Source organism: Oryctolagus cuniculus, chromosome 3 (assembly GCF_051225735.1).
Source record: "Oryctolagus cuniculus isolate XC-2025 breed Fujian yellow rabbit chromosome 3, ASM5122573v1, whole genome shotgun sequence".
In the NCBI taxonomy this organism is placed as follows: domain Eukaryota; kingdom Metazoa; phylum Chordata; class Mammalia; order Lagomorpha; family Leporidae; genus Oryctolagus; species Oryctolagus cuniculus.
Window position 1 is genome coordinate 136,591,546 of NC_142869.1, and position 25,506 is coordinate 136,617,051.

Below are 25,506 nucleotides of genomic sequence, written 5' to 3' on the forward strand. Positions count from 1 at the left end.
AGTCAGCATCCAGTTCTTTTTCATTGTTTTAGAATCTCTTGTTTCATTGTTTTAGAATCTCTCTTGTTCTTACATCTTTTATATTTTCATATTCTCATTGCAACTCACTAGTTCCAGGAATATTTTACTTGGCTAGTGGTAAGCCAATTGATTATTTTTATCTCCTCAGCCAACTTAGAGTGTACTATTTATAAAATATCAACAATTTTTCTAATACTAAGCAAAATTTTAAAGAATGCCATTCAAGGCTCTCAGTGACTATACTTTTTTTTTTTTGCTATCTCAAAGTTTATTATTGTTATTGTTACTGTTATTGTTATTACTGTTTTCATGTATGTAACACTTCAGACAATAGAGTGTATTCTGTCATTTGTTTGTGTGGTCTTTTTTTTTAACTCCCTCAAAAAAAATACTTCGCATGAATAAATGATTCTCATCCTGCAAAGTCTAGCAGAGTCATATAATTGAGTGGTTTCCAAATGCTGGTTCTCAAGTAGCTGCCAGGCTGACTGCATCAGAATCGTCTGAAGAGCTTTCAAAAATATAAATAACCAGTCCTCGATCTGGTCCAACTGAACAAAAAAATTCTGAAATTGAGATCCTGTTGGCTGCATTTCTCTAAAAATCTACAGATAGTGTTGAGAATCTTTGTTTAGTCTAATCATTATAAAGCTTTTTTTTTTCCAGTTTCAGTTTTGGTTGACACATAATTTTACATATGTATGGATGCAATGTGATGATTTGATAAATGTATACATTGTATCATGATAAAACTAGGGTAATTTGCAAAAATAGCACCTCAAATATGTATCATTTCTTTGTGGTGAGAATGTTGGAAGTCCTATTGAGCAGTGGGGTGTTATGGTCAGCAGGTTAAGTGGCTGCTTGGGATGCCTGCATATCATTTCAGAGTCCTACCTCCTCCTCTGCTTTGGATCCAGCTTCCTGCTAATGTGCTTGGGAGGCAGGAAAGACTCAAGTATTGAGTCCCTGCCACTCACATGGGAGACCAAAATGGAGTTCTTTGGCCTGGCTCAGTCATGGCTGATGGATCATGGAACATGGGCAGAGCAAGGATCACAGGGAGGGTCAGGAAACAGGTAGTAGCTGAGTTTGACTTGGTTTTTATAAGCACCCTCACTTGAGAATTACTTTTTGAGTGAAAACCTGCAGTACTCTAAGGACCTCCCAATAGACCCACCTTCTAAACATCATAATTGGACTAAGTTTTCACCTTCTTAGTACCGTTAACTTATGACTTTGGAGTTTATGTGTTTGCATGAGTTGGGTAGACAAATCTTGCTCAAACCATAGCCTTAACTGTCATCACCTTACTATGCGTTAGAATCCCAGAACTGTTTATCCTTTCTAATTGTAACATTACCCATTACCTAAACTCTTCCTCACTTCTGCTATATCCCTCTTCTGTATAGCATCTAGCAAGCACTATTCTGCTTTCAAAGTTTATAAGAACAATTTTTAGATTCCACATATGAATGAGGTCATACATAATTTGTCTGTATTTGCATTGATTTATTTTAAAATTTTAAAAATCTCCAGATTTTTTCATGCCATTACAAGTGATAGAATTTTATTCATTTTATGACTGACCAATATTCCACTTTATATACATAAGATATTCTTCTCCTTTCATCTGTTGATGGGCATTTAGGTTAATTTCATATCTTGACTGTGTGAATAATGCTACAGTACAAGTATCTTTTCAATAAACTGAATTCATTTCCTTTAGAGATATACCCAGCAGTGGGATTGCTATTTTGTGGGGGTAGCTCTATTTTTGTAAGTATATTAAACTGTTTTGACAACTTAGGAAAAATGTGCATATTTCTTCAAACATAAAAATTCAGAAAACTGACATGGATAGAAAAAAATTTTTGAAAGACCTGGTAAATATTTAAGAAATCAAATTCATTTTTAAAATCTTTCCCCAGAGATAACTAAAGACCTAAGTAGTTTTACTGGTGAATTCTATTAAACTTTGAAGAAGATATAGTAGCACAATAATATATTCTTTGAGAAAATAGAGAGTCAAATGCTTTCCAGTTCATTTCAAGAGATCAACATAGCCCTGATAATCAAAACATAATGGGCATGCAGCGTGGCTCACTAGGCTAATCCTGCGGCACCAGCACCCCGGGTTCTAGTCCCGGTCTGGGCGCCAGATTCTGTCCCGGTTGCTCCTCTTCCAGTGCAGCTCTATGCTGTTGCCTGGGAAGGCAGTGGAGGGTGGCCCAAGTGCTTGGGCCCTGCACCCACATGGGAGACCAGGAGGAAGCACCTGGCTCCTGGCTTTGGATCAGCGCAGCACCCCGGCTGTAGTGGCCAATTGGGGGGTGAACCAGTGGAAGGAAGACCTTTCTCTCTGTCTTGCTGTCTCTCACTGTCTAACTCTGTCTGTAAAAATAAATAAATAAATAAAAATAAAGGCTTGGTGCCAATACATAAAAAAAAATAATGAATACAAGAAAAAAACTACACAACTATATGTAATGCCCTTCATTAATACAGGTGTAAATAAATCCTTAATTAAGTAGTCAATCAAGTAAAGGAAGGAAGTCAATCAAGGAAAAAGTAAAAATGGAATACTAGAGTTTTCTTCTTTCTTTTTTTGTTTATCTGACCTGTTGAATTTTAAAAATAAGTATTTAAGAGTCAGGAGAGACATAGAGCTTTTATTCACCATTTGTCTCTCCAGATACCCACAATGACTGGGGCTGAGTCAGAGCCAATGACAAGAACCAAGAATGCAGTCCAGGTTTCCCATGTGGATGGCAGGAGCTTGATTACTTGAGCCACCAACACCGCCTCCCAGGGTCTTCATTAACAGGAAGCTAGAGTCAGAAGCCAGAGCCGGGAATCAAATTTGGGTACTTCCATGCAGACAGAAGTGTCTTACCCACCAGGCAAAGTACCTGCTCCAGACTCCCATCTTTTTTTTTTTTTTTTTTTTTTTTTTTGAGAGAATCTTTTAGTCCTATCTGTTGGGTCATTTGGGCTTTCTGTATGTGGATAGCCATATATTTCCCAAGAACTGGAAAATTTTCAGTAACTATTTCCTGAAATAGATTTTCTTTGTCTTTTTTCACTTCTCCCTCTGGAACATCCATAGTGTGTGTTTGCACACTTAACAGTGTCCTAAAATCTGGAAGGCTTTCTTCTTTCCTTCCCCCCGCCTCCCTTCCTGGTGTCCTCATTCTGGATTGCTCCATTCTGCTGTTGAGTTTCCCAGCAGTAATTCCAGTGTCATTTATTGAGATTTTTAGCTGCAAGATTTCTGATTGGTTCTGTTGTATGATCTCTGTCTGTTGAATTTTTCACTCAATTCATGAATTGTCTTCCTAATTTCATTGAATGATCTGTTTGTATGCTCTTGTGTTCTTGAAACTAAGGATTTCTTTAAAATCGTTAAGGAATGATCAAAAGTTCCCTTAAAATTACTCTTTTGAATTAACAGGCAAGCTGTGGATTTTCATTTCTTACTTGGTCTGATGCTACAGTTACTGTGTTCCCAGGTTCTTGGGCTGTGGAAGGGTGGTTAGAGTGTTTCAGCTGATTCATAGGACTTGGTCAGTGGAGCTATGGGGACTAGTTACCTGGCCACCTCACAGGACCCTTGATGGGGAGGGTCTTAGTATAGCTCTACAGCAAAAGCCTGGGCGTGGAGGGAGGGCACAGAATAGGCAAGGCTCTTTCTCAGTGAGGCCTTGCAGTGCTATGTTAAACTGGCAGCCCCTCAAACTGGGCTTGAGGCCTGGAAGGTCTACAGGCTTCCCCAGCTGTAAAGGTTTGGCTTCCCCAGCTGTAAATGTTTCAGGAGTCTGTGGTGTGAGTGGGGGACTTCTAGGAACCTCTTGCTTACCCTGAGTATGTCTGTCTGTCTGTCTGTCTGTCTTTCTATCTATTTATTTATTTATTTATTTATTTATTTATTTATTTATTTATTTTGACAGGCAGAGTGGACAGTGAGAGAGAGAAAGGTCTTCCTTTGCCGTTGGTTCACCCTCCAATGGCCGCCGTGCTGCAGCCGGCGCACCGCGCTGATCCGATGGCAGGAGCCAGGTGCTTCTCCTGGTCTCCCATGGGGTGCAGGGCCCAAGCACCTGGGCCATCCTCCACTGCACTCCCTGGCCACAGCAGAGGGTTGGCCTGGAAGAGGGGCAACCGGGACAGAATCCGGCACCCCGATCGGGACTAGAACCCGGTGTGCCGGCGCTGCAAAGCGGAGGATTAGCCTAGTGAGCCGTGGCGCTGACCCTGAGTAGGTCTTGAGAGAAAGACAGACAGTTGCATACTTGGTTCTCCTCTTCATGAGGCTGTTGTACATATCCTTGTTCTGCAATGTCTGCTCTTGTGCTTGGTCTCCCACCTTCCATGGGTGGGATCTTCCTCAGAGCCACGCAGCTCAAGGTTGGAGGGGTAGTGGAGCAGTCCTTTGGCCACCTGGCTGTAGGGTACAAGAAGTTCCAGAGATTTAGTCTGTGGGTACTGGCCTGGGTACAGGGGCAGTGGGGCTCACTGGCGCTGGGTCTGCTGCTAAGGCCTAAACTTAATTCTCCCTGCCTCCCCTAAGCAGGAGATGTCCTCTTTCCACACTACTGCCTGGAGTTAGGGCAAGGTTGGTCCAAGCACTTCTTTCCTTCCTGTTTCTTCAATGAGTCTTTTCTTGGTATTGTACTCAAACTAGGCACTATGGTCTCTCACCTGGCTTCCCCAGCCCTTGTAAAGGCAGATGGTGTGCGAATAGTGGTTCACATGGATGTCTCTGGGGAAGATGATTGATGGATATGCCATCTTGCTATGACTCCGTTTTAAAGTTTTATGAAATTGAGACACACACAAAGTGGAGCTGACTTCCTCAGGGTTGCATGAATAGTATCTATTACAGAACCTTTTTCAGTGATGAGTAAAGCTGAAGTGATCAGAAAAATTCCTTAGGAAATTGAGCAGAGGCTGTTCTTGGCATTCTTATAAGTTTTAGAATATTAATAAAAGATCTGAGAACAGTGTTTTCTTTTAACTCCTATCCTGAGTACTAAGAATTGTAAATGTGTTATCTCAGTAGTGTTTTCAACAGTCTCATAAAAAATGTATTAGCCAACCAAATCACAGAAAATCAAATCGTATACATTTCTTGCTCATTCACTATTCATCTGTTAATTCTTGAATGCCTGTCTTGCACTTGTGGTAGATGCAAGGTATGCTGCAGTGAACAAAACAAGCGTAGAATGCTCACTCCAAGATCTTAGAATCTGATGAAAGGAAAGTATTAATTATGTAAATACTATAAACTTTGGAGAGTGATAAAGTTGCCCAGTACTACACAGCATTTCTATGGCAGAGCTGGATTTTCATCCTGATTGTAAAAGCCCGTATTTTTGTACCATCTGATGATGCTTGCAGAGCAGGGGAAAGGTAGCTAATGTTTGTTTTGCTTCTCTTCCTTACCTCTAGTGCCAGATGAGTTATAAGGATTATTTCATTTACCCATTAGATTAGTGCTATTATTTTTCCCGCTGTGCAGATGGGACACTGCCTTAAAGTGGGTCAGTAATTTGCCTTGGGGTTTGGCTGCTTAGTGCTAGAGCTTGGATTCTAATTGACATCTGACTCCAGAGCTTGTGAAATGAGACTAGCCAGCGCTAATAATAGAATCATGAAAACCAAAAATTAGTAACTTGGTAAGACTAATAAATACCCCAACGGACTGGTGAGAACAAAGCACCATTGTCAAGAATGAAGAGGTGATCTAACAACAGATGCAACAAAAATGGGAAAGATAGCAAAGATAGGCATAACTTTGTAGCACTATATTGAAAAATGTAGATGAGATTAACAAATTTCTAGAAATGAACTAACTAAAAATAACACTAGGGAAACTAGAAATATATATAAGATTGAACGGTTTTATATCTATTAACAAAGCTGAATTGTTTTCATTAAGAACTTTCCCCAGAGCAAATTCTAGGACGAGGTAGCTTCACTGGGGTGACTTCTTCCAAACGTCTAAGGAATATATAGACCAGTGTTATATAAATTCTATCCAAGCATTGAGATGGTGGAAATTTACTTACTGCGTATTATATACTGCCAGCATAACCTTGAAATCAAAACAAGGACATCTTATAAAGAAGGAAAATTGCTAGTTGTGTCTCTTCAAATTCAGTGCAAAAATACTAAAGAAAATGTTAACAAATGTAAGCCTGGGAGGTGTAAAAATGATAACTTCATGATGAAGATGGTTTTAGTCCAGAAGTGCAATGTAATTTCTTCAATAAAGGGGTAAAAATGACCATCTCATTAGGTACCCCCAAAAAACTTAATAAAATTCAGTATCAGTTTGATTAAAAATACTGTTAGAAGACCAAGAGTAGGACTTACTTAATTTGATAGAGTATCTCCACAAAAATTAGCAGGAAATATTTAAGACTTTCTACGTGCAGTCAGGAATGACACATATATTTACCACTTGAAGTCAGCATCATATTGAAGATCTTCTCAAGAGTAATAAGAGGCCAGCACCGCGGCTCACTAGGCTAATCCTCCGCCTGTGGCGCCAGCACCCCGGGTTCTTGCCCTGTTGGGGTGTCAGATTCTGTCCCGGTTGCTCCTCTTCCTATCCAACTCACTGCTGTGGCCTGGGAAGGCAGTGGAGGGTGGCCCAAGTGCTTGGGCCCTGCACCCATATGGGAGACCAGGAGGAAGCACCTGACTCCTGGCTTTGGATCGGCACAGCGCCGGGCATAGTGGCCATTTGGGAGGTGAACCAATGGAAGGAAGACCTTTCTCTCTTCTCTCTATCTCTCTCTCATTAACTCTGCCTGTCAAAAAAAAAAAAAAAAAGTAATAAGAAAAAGCAATAAAATATAGAACTGGAAAAAGATTTATTCAGCAATAACATGGTTTATATGTGGAAAAATCAGAATAAACCATAGAAAAACTATTAGAATTAATAACTTAAATTTGAAAGTTTGGTATGTAAAAATTTTGTTTTTAATAAGTCAGCAGCAGACAATAGAATGTTGGTTTTTTTTTTTTTTTTTTTTTTTTTTTTTTGGTGAGGGGTTTATTTTTATTTATTTGAAAGAATTACAGAGAGGTCTTCCATCTGCTGGTTCACCCTCCAAATGGCCTCAACGGCTGGAGCTGAGCCAATCAGAAGTCAGGAACCAGGGGCTTCTTCTGGGTCTCCCACGTGGGCACAGGGGCCCAAGGACTTGGGCCATCTTCTACTGCTTTCCCAGGCTATAGCAGAGAGCTGGATTGGAAGAGAAGCAGCCAGGACTAGAATCGATACCCATATGGGATACTAGTGGTTCAAGCCAGAACTTTAACCCACTGCACCACAGCTCTGGTCCCCAAAATGCTTTCAAAGTTGCATTTACAATGTCAGAAAGAGTCAATGCGTACAAATAATTTAAATGAAAGATAAGAATATGTAAGTTCTTCACAGAAAACTAAATCATCTTTAAGATAAATTTAATAAGATCCCAAGGTGAACATTTGATGTAGTGGTGAAGATGCCCACATCGCATATCAGGATGCCTGAATTTGAGTCCAGCCCTTTTCTGCCTTCTTGGTAATGCACACCCTGGTAGGCTCAAGTAGCTCTGTCTGTGCCTCCCACATCAGTGACCTGGATAGAGCTCCTGGCTGTTGGCATTGGCCTGGCCTGTTTCTGTGTTTGGGGCAGTGGATGATGTATCCTTCTCTCTCTCCCTCTCCTACTTTTTTTTTTTTCTAATTTTATTTCTAAGTTTGGTGCAATCTCAAACAAAATCTTTGCACCTTTTTTCCCTTAAATGAAAATTGTCAAGATAATTTTGATATTTATATGGAATTATCAAAAACATTTAATGACCTGTACAAAACTGAACAAGAACCAAGCTGGAACACTGGCTATCTATGCATATTTTAAAACTATAATGACTTACATAGTCATTATAGTTTAATGTAATTATTGTAATGTAATTTAATGTAATTATTGTATTAAATAACTAATTATTATTAATCATTTATAATTTATATCATATAATTATATACTATAATATATATTATATATTATAAGATATATAATTTATATTATAAAATAATAATTAATGTATTATGTAAATTAATGTGATTATCAATTAATGTAATGATAGACCAATGGTAGAGAATTTAGGGTCCAGAAATAAACACACAGAAGTATACTTTATTGCATGGATGACTTTTGAGAGTGGGAGTGGGGGTAGAAGAAGGTTTTCATTTGTTTGTTTTTTCAAATAAATTTTGCTGGGTCAATTGTGTATTCATATTTTACAGAAAAAAAAAAAAACACAGATTTTGCCTCCTATCTCACATTATACAGAAATTCTGAGCAGAGTGTGTATCCAAGTGTGGAAGTTATATTGAAAAGCATCTTAATGAATATGGACTAGAAACATTTTAAACAAAATACCAAGATTGCTAACCATAAAGAGTAAGATTGATAAAATAGATTACCTTCAGATTAGCAATTTCACTTCCTTAAAAGGCTGCATTTGGAGTGGAACAACTTATTTGTAATAAATCAATCATCAAAATGACTGTATCCAGAATATATAAACAACTTGTATAATTATATAAGTGACAGAAAGCAGCCAGTTAAAAAATGGGCAAATGGAAGTATCTGCTTCACAAAAGAAGATATGCAGCATGCAAAAAGAGGTCTTCAGGGAAATGCAAGTTCAAACCACAGTGTTCATTCAAAAGAATACCCAGCATTAAAAGGACTAGGCATTTTCATTTGGAGCAAGTATGTGAAACACCCACAGTTCTCATAAATTACTGGTGGGAGTATAAATTTTTTTTAAAGATTTTTTTTAATTTATTTGACAGGTAGAGTTACAGACAGTGAGAGGGAGAGACAGAGAGAAAGGTCTTCCTTCTGTTGGTTCACCCCCCAAATGGCCACTATGGCCGGAGCTACGCTGATCTGAAGCCAGGAGCCAAGTGCTTCTTCCTGGTCTCCCACGTGGGTACAGGCACCCAAGCACTTGGGCCACCCTCCACTGCCTTCCCGGGCCACAGCAGAGAGCTGGACTGGAAGAAGAGCAACCAGGACTAGGACCCGGCACCCATATGGGATGCTGGCGCCACATGTGGAGAATTAGCCAAGTGAGCCACAGCACCAGCCCTGGGAGTGTAAATTGTTACAATGGCTTTTTGTTTGTTACAAGTTGGCCATGTCTACAAACATTCAGTATACAAATACCTTATAATTCTGCAATTCTAGTCTTACCAGCAGGATTACATGTGCATACGTAGTCACTACATGCTGTGTACTGGAATGTTTGTTATTAATTAAAATACCTAAAAATAGAAATACTTCAGCGATGTATTAACAGTAGGATGTATAGATAAACTAAGGTACATTTCTTCCGTGGAATACTACACAGGAATAAAAAGGAATCAACAATTGCTATGTGCAACAACATGGATGAATTCCACAGATAAGATTTTAAGTGAGAGGAGTCAGACACCAAATAATACATATTGTATAACTATATTTATATAAAGTTCAAAACCAGGGAGAACAAATGTGTGGTGTTAGGAGTTAGGATAGTGATGTTTGCAGTTGAGCAGCTTGAGGACCCAAACAGGATTCAGAGGTGTTGATAATATTTGGTTTGATGGTCTAGGTGTTAGTTATCTAGATGTGTTCACTTTGTTATAATTCATAAGAAAGTTATGCTTATGTAATTTGAAGGCTCTTCTGTATGCATGTGACTTAAAAATTTTTATTTTGAATAATCATTATTTTGTGATTCTGCATCTGACTAATGATGTATTTATATTAAACTGTGCATATGAATAATTGGCATGACTTGAAAAGTGGTCATGTTAATTGGCAAACTTTAAATTACTCCCAGCATCATAAGTATTGCAAACTATAAATGTTGCTATAATATATGCTTATTTAATAATGAGCTATTATGAAATGTTTTTGGAAGTTAATAATTTGGAGTGAATTTTGGAAACTGGTTTATGTTAGCCAGGTCCTTCAAGTGGAATATGACCTCAGATATTTTTCAATTAAAATACACATAAATCACTTGAAATGTACGTTCAACTAGATAGCACTGAAACTTTGTGGTATGTGGAGAAGCTGGACATTTCCAGCTTTTGTTTTAGATTTTTAAAATTTATTTGAAAGAACGTCAAAGGGAGAGGGGGAGGTAGAAAGGAAGAGGGAACCAGCACCAGCCACGGGTAGGCCAGGCTGAAGCAAGTAGCCAGTTACTCCATCTGATTCTTGTGCATGGGTGGCTGGAACCCAAGTACTTAGGCCACCATCCGCTGCCTTCCCAGACACATAAGCAGGAAGCTGAATTGGAAGTGGAGTGGCTGAGGCTCCCTTTGTTATGGGATGCCTTTGTCTCATAGGAGGCATCTTCACCTGCACCACAATGCCCACCCCAAGATCCTTAACTTTTTAATCATGTCTCTCTAATTACAGACACTGAATCATAAATGAAAGAGTAATTCTAGCTTTTTAGGCCTAGAAATAAATGCTGGTAGCTTCCATCTCTATAATTTAATCATTTACTTTGTGATGGAATCCAACAGCCTCTTTTATATCACTCTGAACTTAATCTCCTTGCTGCTGGTGTTTTCGGCTATCTGCCTCATCCCCTACCTCTCTGTGCCTCACCATACTGCAGGTATTGCGCTGGCCTTTCCACAGTTTCTCTAGCATCCCCAGACCTGGGTGTCTCTCAGCACTTTCGCTGATGCCACTGCCTGGAAGCGTGTTTCCTCATGTGCTCTGTACTGTCCACTCTCAGTATTTTCAGGACTGTGTTTACAGATCTCAGAGATGCATTCTCTGACTTATGGCTGTGTCAAAGTATCCATAATTCTCCATTCCTGTTCCCTGCTTCACTTGTTTTTAGTACTTGACACCAACTGATGCTGTTTCATCTATGTTTTACACATGTCTCTGTAAATATAAAGTTCCATGAGGCCAGAAACTTAATTTACCTTGTTTCACTATCGTGTTTCCAGCACCCAGAACTATGAGAGATACCGAGTAGGCACTGTATAAATATTTATAGTGATAATGAATCCATGGATGAAGGAAATACATTGAATAGTAAAGCTCCATTTACACGGCCCAGCTCTCAGTCAACTCTGCCAAACCCACTTATTCTCTAAACAAATGTAGGATTGCATGGTTGTCTTTGTAGGAACCTTTTATAAGGTTTAAATAAGTTCAAGTATGCAGTGGATGTCTACACTTGTTACTGTCCTTTAAAGGAAGAGAAAAAAGGAAAGAGGGTAATAATATACACAGTATTTAACTTTGTCTTTAGTGAGTTGAGCCAAAGCAATGTTTAGCCCATTTTGTTCTTTGGTAATTTAAAAATGTGATAAGTACTGCTCTAGTACCACTTAAAGGTACCACTTAAAGTTGTGGGTTTATATTGGTTTTGTTTGTTTTCAAGTTTATATCTGTTTCCACCCCCACCTCACCTTTTTTTGTTTGTTTTTTTAAAGAATCCAACTCAGGTTGGAACAGCTCTTCAGGTTTTCTATAATCTTGGAACTTTGAAGCATACTGTTACCAGTGTCGTGGATGGATACTGTGCTACTTTGGAAGAAAACATCAACAGTGCATTAGACATCAAAGTTTTGACTCAGCCATCACAGTCAGCTGTGAGAGGTATGGATGTGGTTTATATTTAGCTTCTTTATTTATTTATAACTGAGAAGTCCTTTGAATAGTATGTGAAACACTCATGTCTCAAAGCAATCTAATGACTCATTTTTGAGTAGACAGAAAATGAGAGAAGAAATTATGCTTCAGAATTTATTTATAACTTTTTTTGTCAACTCAATCAGTGAGTTGAGCTGGCCAATTGGTACATTCAGAACTTCTAGATAAAGATCTATAAACTGTGGAATCATTTAGTTGAGAGGAAACAGATGCAAAAAAGAAAAGAACAGAACGTATTTTTCTTCCTAAAGTTCTTACCCTCACATGTACTTCTTGTTGAGACAGAAACTATTTTTTTAAAGATTTATTTATTTATTTATTTGAAAGACTTACACATGGAGAGGAGAGGAGAGAGAGAGGGGTCTTCCATCCGCTGTTCACTCCCCAGTTCGCTGCAACGGCCAGAGCTACACTGATCCAAAGCCAGGAGCCAGGAACTTCTTCTGGGTCTCCCACATCGGGGTGCAGGGGCCCAAGGACTTGGGCCATCTTCCACTGCCTTCCCAGGCCATAGCAGAGAGCTGGATCAGAAGTGGAGCAGCCACTATGGAATGCCGGCGCTTCAGGCCAGGGCATTAACCCGCTGTGCCACAGCACTGGCCCCAACAGAAATTATTTTTTGAAGGAATGCTGTCTCTACCTTTGCAATCTGGACTTTTCCTTAAGACAGTTCTGATGCTCAGAAATAAGAATGGCCTTTTAGGGACATTACAAGCATAGAAATGCTCAAAGAAAACTACTCAAGTAGGCCCAAGGAGGAGAGGAGTTGCTTTGCATTAGCAGTCTGCAATCCTTTCCTAACAAGGGACACCTTAAGATGACATTCACGTATATAACCCACTTCTCCCCAGAAGAGAGAAAAGACCACACATTGTAGATGCTGGCCTTGCTCGCGGCACCTCCTTCCTATTTCCCTGTGTTCCGTCTTCTGTCCTGTTAGTGTGGATGGACTCGCCGGTGCAGCCTGGATACGGTGCTTTCACACGGGGTGCATCCTTCCAGGCTGTTGCTGCAGCAGATGCCCTTGCTCTGCCATCTCCTTTTTTGGCATCTTTCCCCTGATACGCAGTTGTGCTGCCCTGTCTCCTTCTGCTGAGAAACAGGCAGATAAACCTATCTTGACTCCATTTCTTTCTTTAGTTCTACTACCCCTGCTTTATTTCTTCTGACTACAGAACAGTTTCTTCACGTGATATCTGTGCTTACTGACTCTGGTTTTCCCCTTCCCATGTTTATGTTGAAGGTGCTTTGATCTTTTAAAGTCTGTACTAAAGAATAAACGAAATAAGCCACATAGAGTTAATATTATTTCTTGATACATGGCTAATACTAAAAAGTTGCAGCCATTTATTGTTATTTATATATTTACTATAGAAATGTGATCTTAAATAACACCAAACATATGTAGCTCATCAATAACTTGCAGTGGATATAAAGAAGTAAAGAAAATCTTAGGTCACAAGGAGATTTTGAAAGTTTAGCCCTGGACTCTGGATAGCTTGGTATTAAGACTATTCCAGGAGGAGATCTTTGAAAAGAAATTGCCAAGGGAGATTTTTCTCTCAGCTTTTCCCAGCAGTTCTTCTCAGAAAATTTGATCTGATGTTTAAATTTCTAGGAGCAGTTTAATCTCATTCCCTCTTATGTTGTCAAGAGTAGGGGGAAAATTGAAAGCAATTATTCACATGGTGTCAGTCCTAATGTATGGGGCTTTTGTTGAAAGAATAAAGGATTTTAAAGCTGCCTTATCATTTGTTGAGGTGTGGATATGATGATTTAATGTAGAAACCTTAAGCAACACTTCTTTATAATGTTTTTCAAAGACTAATCACTATTGCTTTTATTTTTGAAAATTTTACCGAAATGGTGCCAATGATAAATTCTGATCTTCTTGGTCACATTGATGTTAACGTAGGCGAATGTCCTTGATTGTTTGAAATATGCATTAACGTATTCAAGGATGACACGACTTCCAAATCTGTAGTTTACTTGTAGAGAATTCAGGAATGATTATTGTTTTTGTAATACTTGCAGATTTTCCTGTATGTTTCACTATGTGAAAATTTTTAAAAATCTATAATGTAATGCAATTTTAAGGGAAAAAATGTTACCTTGGGTATATAAAAAAGCTTGTAATTCAATAAGAAAAATAATTCAGATGAAAAAATGGATAAAGAATTTGAAAAGGCAGTTTAAAGAGGAACAAGTCAAATAACATGAAAGGATGTTCAATCTCTGTTTAGAGATTGAACTTATTACTGGGGAAGTGCAAATTAAACAAGATACTATTTCTCAGTCCCCAAAATGTTGGAGGAAAACAGAAACTCTTAATGCTGATCATAGGAGAATAAAATGATCAGTCACTTTACTCAGTTTGATCAATTTGTTTTCTGAGATGAAAAATATACATTCCTTATGATCTTATAGTCTGTCTTGTAAGAATTTGCTCTAGAGAAACTGGTGTATTTGTATAAAAATTTTTATTGTACTTTATTTAAAAAAAAAAGACTTATTTATTTATTTGAAAGAGTTACATAGAGAAGGAGAGGCAGAGAGAGAGAGAGAAACAGAGAGGTCCTCCATCTGCTCTTTCACTCCCCAATTGGCCACCATTGCTGGATCTGTGCCAATCTGAAGCCAGGAGTCAGGAGCTTCTTCCAGGTCTCCCACAGGGGTGCAGGGGCCCAAAGAATTGGGCCATCCTCTACTGCTTTCCTAGGCCATAGCAGAGAGCTGGATCGCAAATGGAGCAGCTGGGACTCTAACCGTCACCCAGATGGGATGCCAGCACTGCATGCTGCGGCTTTACCCGCTATGCCACAGAGTTGGCCCCTGCACTGTGGTTTATAATAGTGAAAAACCCAAAACCTTTTGTTTGATAGGAAAGCACATTACTATACAGTGTTTAACACCTTTACCAATATAATAATTCTCAAAAATAATACATGGAAAAGTAAATTGGAGAACAGCACTTACAATATAATATAAAGCCTAACAACATGACAGACTCTGTAGTTTTGTATATGTGTGTATGTAATAAAAATATAAATATATGCATTGGAGTGATCACCAAATTCAAGAGATCCTTAGCTTGGGACAAGAACAATGGGGAGGGGACCAGGAAACTTCATTTTATTTCATGTTGTATATTTTTTAAGATGTATTTATTTATTTGAGAGGTAGTTAGAGAGGGAGAGACGAAGAGAAAGGTCTTCGATCTGCTGGTTCACTCCCCAAATAGCTACGATGGCCTGAGCTGGGCTGATCCAAATCCAGGAGCTTCTTCTGGGTCTCCCAAGTAGGTGCAGGTGCCCACGCCATGCACTTGAGTCATCTTCCACTGCTTTCCCAGGCCATAAGCAGAGATCTGGATTGGAAGAGGAGCAGCTGGGACAGGAACTGGCATCCATGTGGGATGCTGGTGCCTCAGGTGGAGGCTTAGCTTGGTGGCTGATATTTGTGATGTTATTCTGAATGCTTATTCGTGTGTGCCTTAAATATTTAACAGTAAAACCTAAGATGAAGCAGTGAAGAAAGGTGATGGAGCAAGTAGATACAGTGGAATATCCAGATGTCATCCCCCAGAGACTTTGTTACCATATGATGAACGTTAGTCCATACATTTCTCTAAGCATTACATTCATTTTAAAAGGGTAAATGGTTGAATGCATACAGAGACTTAAATGGAATTTTAAGATACATGTTTTTGTAACAGTATTTCTAGAAATAAATAAAACCGATATGGAAATGTTGAGTAAAGCATGTAGCTTAATGCATTATTATAGAGTGAATACCACTGCCCAGCTATTCCAAATACCTGCCAATCATAACCCCTTCCTCCTGCATATGAAACATTACCTTTGCTTTCATATTAATTACCTCTTTTTTCCTTTTACCTTCTACATGCACCAACTTGAGCTATATAGATTTATTCTTTTTTAAAAGTAAAAATGATTCTATTGTGCAACAATGATTAGAACTTAATGTGTAATTGAAAGGTTTAATGAATTTCAGATAAATGCTTGTTTATAAGAAATATTAGATCCTCTAAGTACTTCTAAATTCAAAAATAATGAATAAAACATAAAACATTAAAAAAAGAAGGTGGTGTTTTTTTTGTTTGTTTGTTTGTTTTTTTTTGCATTACAATTTTAGACTCATTCTGCCACTAAGGGTAGGACATCACAAGACTTACGTTCTTGGTGCTGCTGTTGTGGCACAGCAGGTAAAAGTGGCTGTCTGCGACTGGCATCCCATATGAGTGCTGATTCCAGTCCCAGCTACTCCACTTCAGATCCAGCTCCCTTTTAGTATGCTTGAGAAAGCATCAGAGAGTGGCCCGAGTGTTGAGCCCCTACACCCACATGAGAGCTCTGAACGGAGTTTCTGGCTCCTGGATTCAGCCTGGCGCAGCCCTGGCCATTGTAGCCATTTGGTGAGTGAACCAGCAGATGGAGGATCTCTCTCTTTCTGTGTCTTTCCTCTTCTCTATCTGTAACTATGGCTTTCAAATAACTAAGTAAATTTAAAAAATAACAAAAAACTTTTTCTATCTTATCCACCCTTATTACCTTTTTGTTAATTATATTATTTTTGAATGATTGGTGATTTTAACATTTTCCTTCTAAAATTACTTGATTTTCATAAAACAGTTGGTTTTTCAGAAATGATTCTTGGGTACTGTGTTCTCTGGGTTTTTGTATAGTTGTGTCTTTTGGCTTATGTGTATGCAATTTGGCCAGGTGTAAATTCTTCTGTTTTTTTTTTTTTCTATTTTAATTTTGTAGCTATTGGTGGTATATTAAGTAATGTTCTTCTTCCCTACTGAATTGGAAAACATTTGAGACACAGATGTAGGAGACACAATTTGGTAGTTAAAATGTTAGTTTTAGGGGTCCAGTATTGTGGCCTAGGAGTTAAGCTGCTGCCTGCAACGCTGGCATCCCATATGGGCCACGGGTTCAAGTCCCAGTTGCTCTGCTTCTGATCCAGCTGCCTGTGGGAAAGTAGCAAAGGACTGCCCAAGTGCTTGGGAGCCTGTACCCACATGGGATGCCTGGATGAAGCTGCTGGCTTCAAGTTGGCTCAGCCCGTCATTCTGACCATTTGGGAAGTGAACCAGTGGATAGAAGATTTCTCTCTCAGTCTCTGTCTCTCTCTCTCTCTCTTTCTGTGTGTATGTCTGTAACTCTGCCTTTCAAATAAATAAAAAAATTTTTTAAATGTTGGTTTTGTAGTACAAAGTGGATTTCCTAATATATCACCTTAAAATTAAATATATTCCCCAATTCAGCCTGCTTTGCTGTACTTAGCACTAGTAGATTGCAAGTTTTTTTTTTTTTTCTTCTCTAGATTTACTTATTTATTTGAAAGGCAGAGTTATAGAGAGTGAGATAGGATTGATCAATCTTCCATCTGCTGGTTAACTCCCTAGATGACATCAGTGTCCAGAACTGGGCCGATCCAAAGCCAGGAGCCAGCAACTTCTAGATCAGCCACATGGGTGCAGGGGCCAAGCACTTGGACCATTTCTGCTGCTTTCTCGAGCACATTAGCAGGGAGCTAGATCAGAAGTGGAGCAGCCAGGACTTGAACTGGTGCCAATATGGGAGGCTGGTACCACAGGCAACAGCTTTACCTATAATGCCACAGTGTTGATACCCTAGAATGCAAGTTAAAAGCCACTTTCTATAAATACAAAACTTCATCAAGAGAAAAAGGGACTAAGTCAATTGTGTTCAGTTTTTCAAATCCATACTTACTAATGAAATAAGTCATAGAGGAATTGTTGAATACAAGTTTGGGAAAGAAGGCCTAGATCATTACATTATCTGAAGTCCCTCCATAAGAAAGATGAGGCCAGGGATGCGGAGGGTGCCCTTCAATATCAGATGCTGTTCTCCTGAGTGCTGGATTTTAGTGTTAAATTAGAGAATTCTAAAGCTAATCAGATTTTTATTCCCTGCATAACTAAATTGCTCTTCTTCATCTTTTTTTTTTTTTTAAAGATTTTATTTATTTGAGAGGCAGACTTAGAGGGAGAGACCTCCATCTTCTGATTCACTCCCCAAATGGCCACAACAGTCGGAGCTGGGCCAAACTGTAGCAAGGAGCCAGGAGCTTCTTCTGGGTCTCCCACACAGGTGCTGAGGCCCAAGTATTTGGGTTATCTTCCACTGCTTTTCCAAGGCATTAGCAAAGAGCTCGATCAGAAGAGGAACAGTGGGGACAGGAATCAATGCCTATATAGGATGCCGGCACTGCAGGAGGAGGATTGGCCTACTGTGCCACAGCACCGCCCCTGACTTACTCTTATTTGGTTCTTCCTTTATCTTTGTATTTTATTAGCTTCTTTAGGCTGTATCTTGGAGATTTAGAGCTCTGTATATATATATATATTTTTTTTTTTCTGAGTTAGAGTATGTTTCCTTTTACAGAAGAGTTTTTCTTCCATTGTATATTGAATATTTTTCTGTTTCATTTGTTCTTTCCAGGACCTTTTTGCATGTAGTAGATCTTTGTTTTCCATATCTGAAAACTTATCCATCATTCCTTTTATATCTTTGTAATTAATTTTGTATAATTTCCTCTTGCCTCTTTTCCATGCTGTTATTTCCATGCTTGTTCATTATAATTTTTTATTTGTTCTAGTTTGGTTTTCTTCTCTTTTGCACTTTTGCAGTGTGAATGTTTCCTGTAGTTGCAGTGGAAAGCTGAGTAACACTTGGCAGTTGTTTCTTTGGGGAATTCCTTTGGTGATGTGTGTTTATCATTGCTTGTAGCTTGTGTTCCTTTCCTCTTCCTTCCTCTGTCCCCAGTATCTATGTTAAGTCCATTGTTTATTATTATTCATCTTTGAAGGCCTTGTGGTGAAGTTGGTTGAGCCACTGCCTGCAATGCCAGTGTTGCATATGAGCACTAGTTCAGGTCCCAGCTGCGCTACATCTGCTCCAGCTTCCTGATAATGCTAGGAAAGCATTGAAAGATAGTTTCAGTGCTTTGTCCCCAGTCACCTATGTGAGAAATCCAGATGCAGTTCCTGTCTGCTGACTTTGGCCTGGCCCAGCCCTGGCTGTTGCATTAATTTAGGGGTTGAACCAGCTGATGGAAGATCTCTCTCCCTCTCTTCCTCCCTCTCTATCTCTCCTTCTGTTTCTGCAAGTCTGCTTTTCAGGAGAACGAATACATCTTTCTTCTAGTTTTTTTTTTTAAGGATAGTGTGGGAATGTTTGTAGGGAAAGTCCTAAGGCAATCTACAATTTTAATTGAGGTTTGTTGTCAAAAATAACCACTCTTTGTTTTGTTTTATCTTGGGAGTGAATTTTTCTTAGTATTTTCAAAAACATTCAAAAGTTCAGTGAGGCTCTTGGTAAAGATATTTAAACTATTTCTACATTGCAACCTAGTGTTCTCAGAGTTTTTTCTCTCTTTTCTTTCACTTTATCCCCAGTAGAGTCCCCACATTAGAGGGCTAATTTCTTATACAATACTAGTATCATTTCATTAGTTTCTCTTTGAGCTTTTCATTTCTTTTTTTTTTTTTTTCCTTTTTTGTCAGATAGAGTTAGACAGTGAGAGAGAGAGAGAAACAGAGAGAAAGGTCTTCCTTCCGTTGGTTCACCCCCCAAATGGCTGCCACAGGCAGAGCCGCGCCAGTCCGAAGCCAGGAGCCAGGTGCTTCCTCCTGGTCTCCCATGTGGGTGCAGAGGCCCAACCACTTGGGCCATCCTCCACTGCCTTCCCGGGCCACAGCAGAGAGCTGGACTGGAAGAGGGGCAACCAGGACTAGAACCCGGCACCGATATGGGATGCCGGTGCTGCAGGCCGAGGATTAACCAAGTGAGCCATGGCGCTGGCCCGAGCTTTTCATTCCTTGTCATTCTGTCATAGTGAACTTTTCAGTGGCTTCCTCCCTGGCCCATCCACATTTGTAGATCTGAGCAGTAATCAAAGAACCATTCAGTAGTCTGTCCAAATTTTTTCAGTTGATTTGAAAAGCAATTTGTTTCTTGATTATGGTCTATGATGTCAACTGTGTAATTCCTTCTTCATTTTGATTTACCTATCACATTTGTCTTGTATGATTCATAATCTTAAGTTTGAGGTTTTATCTGATTATTTTTTGAAGTTGACATTTTTTTCTGCTTTTTCTTATTTTCATTGGTTTCCAAAGAGTAGTATAGAAAATGATTTTAATCTGGCATCAATAGCTAGAAATAGTTCTCAAATAGTATTTCCTTAAGGAACCTTTCTTTTATCATTTTAATAAAAATTTGATTTATTTATTTTACTCCTCCAATCTGTTAAAGCTAACTGGTAACAGAATAATTTTCTCTATTAATAATTCTTCTTTCCCTTCCTAATACAACTGTTCTGTGCTCAGTTAATCATTTCTATCATGTTTATATTTTCAACAATATGTCTTTAGCTAATGAGCATGGAAATGTTTTATGTGTCAGAAGAAAAATCAAGCATCTACAACTAGCTGAACCCATGTTTCTGATCTCATCTCCTTGTGGCTCAGTTTTTCCAAAATAAATACAGTAGACAAAATATTCAGTTTATATTTACTTTAAGAGATTAATGAATTGGTGAATTCCATAATGTTTTTCAAAGAGAACTTTGCCATGTAGGTTCTAGATTTGATTAATATTTTCTAATGCTCATAAATGTACTACACACAATTCCCTTACTATTTTGAGTTTGTTTTTCATATAGCATATGAGACAGCTACAGATTATTACGGTATTCTCTCTCTAGTCTCTGTATGCATTTCCTTAATAGTCTTTGCACACTGAAGAATTTTAAAAATTAATTAGACCTAGATTTCAAAGAGGAATTATTCATATTTTTAATGCTAATGTTTTTCCTCTAGATTTCTTTTTTAATTGCTTTCCATTATTATCAGACTCAATAAAATTAAGCATCTGCTAAAAGTAGATACAATTCTTTTCTAAACATAGAATTGTCAGAAACCTAGAGTAAGGCAGCTTAGACATGGAGTGCCTCTGGTTTTCTTGATTTTGTCTTCCTTAAAAACTAGGTACTGTGCCTAAACTGTGGCACAGTAGGTTAAGGTGACATCTGCAGTGCGGCATCTCATATGGGTGCCGGTTTGAGTCCTGGCTGCTCCACTTCTGATCCAGCTCTGCTATGGCCTGGGAAAGCAGCGGAGGATGGCCCAAGTGCCTGGGCCCCTGCATCCACGTGGGAGACCCAGAAGAAACTCCTGGTTTCAGATCAGCCCAGCTCTGGCAGTTGTGGCTGTTTGGGGAGTGAACCAGAGACGGGAGATTTACTTATTTATTTGAAAGAGCTACAGAGAGAGAGATCAATCTTCCATTGTCTAGTTCACTTCCCAAATGGCAGCAATGGATGGGGCTGGGCCAGACCAAAGCCAGGAGCCAGGAACTTCTTCCAGGTCTCCCACATGAGTTCTGGGGACTAAGCACTGGGCCATCTTCTGCTGCTTTCCCAGGTATATTAGCAGGGAGGTGGATCAGAAGTGAAGCATCCAGGACCCCAACCACCATTATGGGACAAAGGACATTATGGGATGCCAGTGACACACATGGTGGCTTTACCCACTACACCATGGTGCTAGTCCACTAAGTGCAGCCCTGTAGTGGGTATATTATTTACAAGAACATTCTTTTTTTTTTTTTTTTTTTTTTTGACAGGCAGAGTGGACAGTAAGAGAGAGAGACAGAGAGAAAGGTCTTCCTTTTCTGTTGGTTCACCCCCCAGTGGCTGCTGTGGCTGGCACACTGCAGCCGGCGCACTGCGCTGATCTGAAGCCAGGAGCCAGGTGCTTCTCCTGGTCTCCCATGCGGGTGCAGGGCCCAAGCACTTGAGCCATCCTTCACTGCCTTCCTGGGCCACAGCAGACAGCTGGACTGGAAGAGGAGCAACCGGGACAGAATCTGGCGCCCCGACCAACCGGGACTAGAACCCGGGGTGCTGGCACCGCAGGCGGAGGATTAGCCTAGTGAGCCACGGTGCCAGCCCAAGAACATTCTTTTTTTTTTTTTTTTTTTTTTTTTTTTGACAGGCAGAGTGGACAGTGAGAGAGAGACACAGAGAGAAAGGTCTTCCTTTGCCGTTGGTTCACCCTCCAATAGCCGCTGCAGCCGGCGCGCTGCGGCCGGCGCACCGCGCTGATCTGATGGCAGGAGCCAGGTGCTTCTCCTGGTCTCCCATGGGGTGCAGGGCCCAAGCACTTGGGCCATCCTCCACTGCACTCCCTGGCCACAGCAGAGAGCTGGCCTGGAAGAGGGGCAACCGGGACAGAATCCGGCACCCCGACCGGGACTAGAACCCGGTGTGCCGGCACCGCAAGGCGGAGGATTAGCCTAGTGAGCCGCGGTGCCGGCCGCCCAAGAACATTCTTAGACATTCTCACTCTGAACAGATTTTATGTTGATAGACAGATATTGCTTACTATGCAATTCACATTCAAAAATTTTCAGTTACTCCTCAAAATTTCCCTCAAAGTTCTTTTCTCTTTTTAAACCAATCAGGGATCATATAGTTCTGTCATCTCTAGACTCTTAGTCAAAACTACTTCTACTGCCTTTTGTTTAATTGGTGAGCTCATAGTCTGAATTTGCCTGGATATATCTGTTTTTCATGCTTTTTTTCACTGATAGTAAGGGAATACGTATTTTTCCATTGTAACAATCTTGTTTGTCTTGAAGGAATACCCACTACCCCTAGTGAAAACCTGAAACTTCAGATAGCACTGAACTCTACTTATACCATGTTTTTTCCTACACATGTGTACCTGTGGTATAGTCTAATTCACAAATGGGGTACAATAAGAGATTAACAATAATAGCTATAATAAAAACTATAACAAAATGATACTGTGATAAAATTGCCAACATCCTGCTCTTGTGCAGTAAAATATAGTACTTTTACTATACTAGTAAAATTGTATTTTACTATTCTAAATCTTAAGTAGTAAGTAAAATAAAGGTTACTTGAGCATGGACACATGAACACCTCAACAATGAACCTAATAACTGAGATGATTGCTAAGCGACTAATGGACAAGTAGTATATACAGCATGGACACCCTGGATAAAGGCATGATTCACATCTGGGCAGAACAGAATGAAATGGCTGGAGATTGCATTGCACTACTCAGAAGGGCATTCATTTTAAAACTTAAAACTCTTTACTTATGGAATTTTTTTGAAGATTTATTTATTTGAAAGTCAGTTACACAGAGAGGGGAGAGGTCTTCCATCTGCTGGTTCACTCCCCAATTGGCCGCAATGGCCGGAGCTACGCTGATCCAAAGCCAGGAGCCAGGAGCTTCTTCCAGGTCTCCCACGTGGGTGCAGGGGTCCAAGGACTTGGGCCATCTTCTACTGCTATCCCTAGCCATAGCAGAGAGCTGGATAGGAAGTGGAGCAGCCGGGACTAGAACTGGCGTCCATATGGGATGCCGGCACTGCAGGCTAGGGCATTAACCCGCTGTGCCACAGTGCCAGCCCCTATGGAATTTTTCATCTAATAGATTGTGGTTGATAGAGGATAACTAAAACCCCAGAAAGTGAAAGCATGGATAAAAGGAGACTGCATTGGGTCAGAACAATAAAATTACATCAGATTGTCTTATTATTGCTCATGCTAAATGGGACCACTTTGTTGAAGTGCTGTAGTTCAGACTGCTTTTGGTGAAAGCAGTCCTTTCTTTGTACATAGTAATTTATGGTGTGTATTTAGAGGCCATGTAAATACCTTGTTTGACTTGACAGCTCACTTAATATTTTGGTACCCATTGTTAATTTTTCCCTTATTTAATCACTACACTAGTAGTTGCCAAATGGCTTTTTTTTTTTTTTTTTTTGTATTTAAAAGCAAGATTTATTTAAGTTAGAGACCTCCAGCCACAGTGGCCTGGAGGGAGGTTCCAAGAAAGGAAAAACCCAAAGGGGCTGATTGTAGTGGGGTTCTTAAGCAGTTTTGGGGAAGAAAAAAAAACTTGATAATCAGGCTGACATTCAATTACAAAGCAAAGACAAAACCCACCAAAAGACCTGATCTGTAATCTTATATGCCAAGGGATGGGATAGGTAACTTGTTTTTACAGTAAACTGTGAACTCAGAAGGATGGGATCCTCACTTCCTTGCTATTTTGATGATAAAACTGAAAATGTCTAAGAAATGGGACAGGCACTTTTGACCCTGCTAAAGGTAACTTTTGGGGGAAGCATTTTGCACCTTAAACTTCCACCAGGGCCATCCTGACTGCCTGTTAACTCATCTGACTCCTCACATTGCCTCCCCCAGAAGAATGGACCCTAACTTCTGAATATGAAAGTATGCCACTCTGGCTTCTTCAAGCTGCACAGGGGTGGAGTAGGGAGCAGCAGTCAAGGCAGGGTTGCAGCAAGTGTCCTCTCAAGGGGTACATAGTACCAGCTTGCAGAAACTGCTTCCATCTGAGGTTTCATGTACATGACCATCTAGAATTTCACCGTTTAAAGTCTGGAGAAAATGAATCTAACAAGCAGATTAAACTCACAGGGTCCAAACCAAAGGACAAAGTCATTATTAGAGGACCAAAGTGAGGAGCTATCTAAAACATGAAGAAGTTTTCCCATTGAGAGGCAAATAGAAACTGAAAGAAGGGACTTGATAATAATCAGGTGGGCTAAAGAGCTGGCCAAGTATGAGGCCCAGACCTATCTATCTATTCACAGACCCAGCTCTTGGCTAGCAGAGCTCCCAGGACTCTTTACAAGCTGGTTTCTATGTCCATCTGAAGTCCTGGCTTTCCACATCGAAAACCAATGCCATTTGCGGTGGACTTGCCTGTTGGGTCTCATTGATGGCAGATCACTGTGTAAAGTAGCCATTAATTGACCTGCAACCTATCTTTACATTGTTCCTGCTGCCTAACTTGCTCCTCTTCCTCCTGGTCTGTTAAAGTAGACCAGAGGAAATGTTTAAAAGGATGCGAGTCAAGGGGGTGCTCAGTCCCATCCCTAATCTTTGGTGGCCCACGCTAGAAATATGTAGTTACAGGCCTGTTCTGATAGTGGTTTTTCTGTGAGGTAGACAGTGCCCATGAGGAAAGCCATGTCCTCATTTTAACACCTAACATGCAGACCACCTTCTATAAATTTTGAAATTATTAGTAAAACTTTTTAAAAAAAGATTTCTTTATTTATTTAAAAGAGTTACACAGAGCAAGAGAGGCAGAGAGAGAGAGAGAGAGAGGTCTTCCATCTGCTGGTTCTCTCCCTAGTTGGCCACAATGGCTGGACCCGCGCCAATCTGAAGCCAGGAGCCAGGAACAACTTCTGGGACTCCCATGCGGTGTAGGGGCTCAAGGACTTGGGCCATCTTTTTTTTTTTTTTTTTTTTTTTATTAAATTTTTTTTTGACAGGCAGAGTGGACAGAGAGAGAGAGACAGACAGAAAGGTCTTCCTTTTTTTCCGTTGGTTCACCCCTCAATGGCCGCTCCAGCCGGTGCGCTGCAGCCAGCTCAACGCGCTGATCCGAAGCCAGGAGCCAGGTACTTCTCCTGGTCTCCCATGGGGTGCAGGGCCCAAGGACCTGGGCCATCCTCCACTGCACTCCCGGGCCACAGCAGAGAGCTGGACAGGAATAGGAGCAACCGGGACAGAATCTGGCGCTCCAACCAGGACTAGAACCCAGGGTGCCGGCGCCGCAGGCAAAGGATTAGCCGCGGCGCCGGCCCTTGGGCCATCTTCTACTGCTTTTCCAGGCC

The 25,506-nt window shown here is 40.1% G+C and overlaps 1 protein-coding gene across 3 annotated transcripts in view; it reads left to right on the forward strand.

Moving 5' to 3' along the window:
* COG5 (component of oligomeric golgi complex 5) overlaps nt 1-25,506 on the forward strand; it is a 358,927-nt gene that overhangs the window by 184,945 nt on the left and 148,476 nt on the right. For all 3 annotated transcript variants that reach the window (XM_008258350.5, XM_070071149.2, XM_089328437.1), the window contains exon 8: nt 11,539-11,704. In XM_008258350.5, the coding sequence (XP_008256572.1) occupies nt 11,539-11,704 (166 nt within the window). The remainder of the gene's footprint in view (nt 1-11,538; nt 11,705-25,506) is intronic.